The 1145-nt window shown below is 31.0% G+C and overlaps 1 protein-coding gene across 1 annotated transcript in view; it reads right to left on the bottom strand.

Annotated features, from left to right (window-relative positions):
• LOC105623809 (serine/threonine-protein kinase Genghis Khan) overlaps positions 1-55 on the bottom strand; it is a 13354-nt gene extending 13299 nt beyond the window's left edge. The window contains exon 1 of the mRNA XM_012205186.1: positions 7-55. Within this exon, the coding sequence (XP_012060576.1) occupies positions 7-55 (49 nt within the window). The remainder of the gene's footprint in view (positions 1-6) is intronic.
• Between the last annotated feature and the right edge of the window lie 1090 nt (positions 56-1145).

Here is a 1145-nt window from a genome sequence, read left to right on the forward strand (position 1 = left end):
TGTCGCCTTGTAGATAATGCTGTTTTTTACCACAATCTACAGATGACATTTCCATTGTTGTTACTCGTCTTTACCTCCTTATACGACATTATGTTTCGCTAAAATTCCTGTAATACAAATAATTTCTTCAAAGGTTCAGATATTTACAGTTGTACAATGTAACAATCTCTTGTATACAAATTTCACATATATGTAGACATATATGTAATATATTTTAATTATAAGATTTTAACATTTTTCCGAGATAAATGCATAGAAAGCAAATCTATTTCTCATTTTTATGCAATACAGCTGCATTTTTGTCATAAATCAAAGATTACAAAGGAAAAAAAGGAGTAAGATAAAGAAATAATTAAAGGAATATTAAAAAAAAAACAAATACATAAATACACAGGCAGAAAAAAATGGAAAATAAAAATAGCTAGGAGCAAATAGATAAATGTAAATTTAAAAGTGTAAACTCTTTCCTTCGTGAATATGTTCCAACATCATCTAAATAACTTGAAAACATTAATAATCTTAGTTTAATAATATCGAGAGAAGGATTTCTTCTAGAAGAAATGGTAAAGTTTCAAAGAAATCAATCAATACATAAAAAAAAATGAAATAAAGTGAATTTTTCCTTTCATCCTCTTTATCTTTGTCATTTAACAAATCTACTGATACGCTTAAATGTACGAAATTCCAATTTCATTAATTTCACTCTCGATCATATGTATCTGAATCATTCACATTGAAAATTACGTAACTGCTACAAAGATAGATGAAATATTCGGCGAAAACGTGCAACAAGAGAAACACGTCTGAATAAAAAAGTACAGGGGTAAAAATAGTGTATCGAGATGGACACTGCATTCACGAATGTGGACTATAAGAAAATCGTAATAAAAAGGAAGATTGCGAAACGTGAGATGAACGAATGCGCGGCGCGATACAACATTGTCGTCAAACATTTACGGACACAAAATTCCTTGTTGCGTATCGTCCTAAATTTTAGGTTTATAACCTCGTCACGGACACACACAACCACAGTGCCATTCGCGAATAAACTCGTGACGTAAAGTTTTCTTTTATCGCATAAGAAGCTGTTTCGAGCGAAAGGCTTATCTCTTGCCGAGATGCTCTTCTAAGCAATCTTTACATCG

This window comes from Atta cephalotes (genome assembly GCF_000143395.1).
Source record: "Atta cephalotes unplaced genomic scaffold scaffold00064, whole genome shotgun sequence".
Classification (NCBI taxonomy): Eukaryota; Metazoa; Arthropoda; class Insecta; order Hymenoptera; family Formicidae; genus Atta; species Atta cephalotes.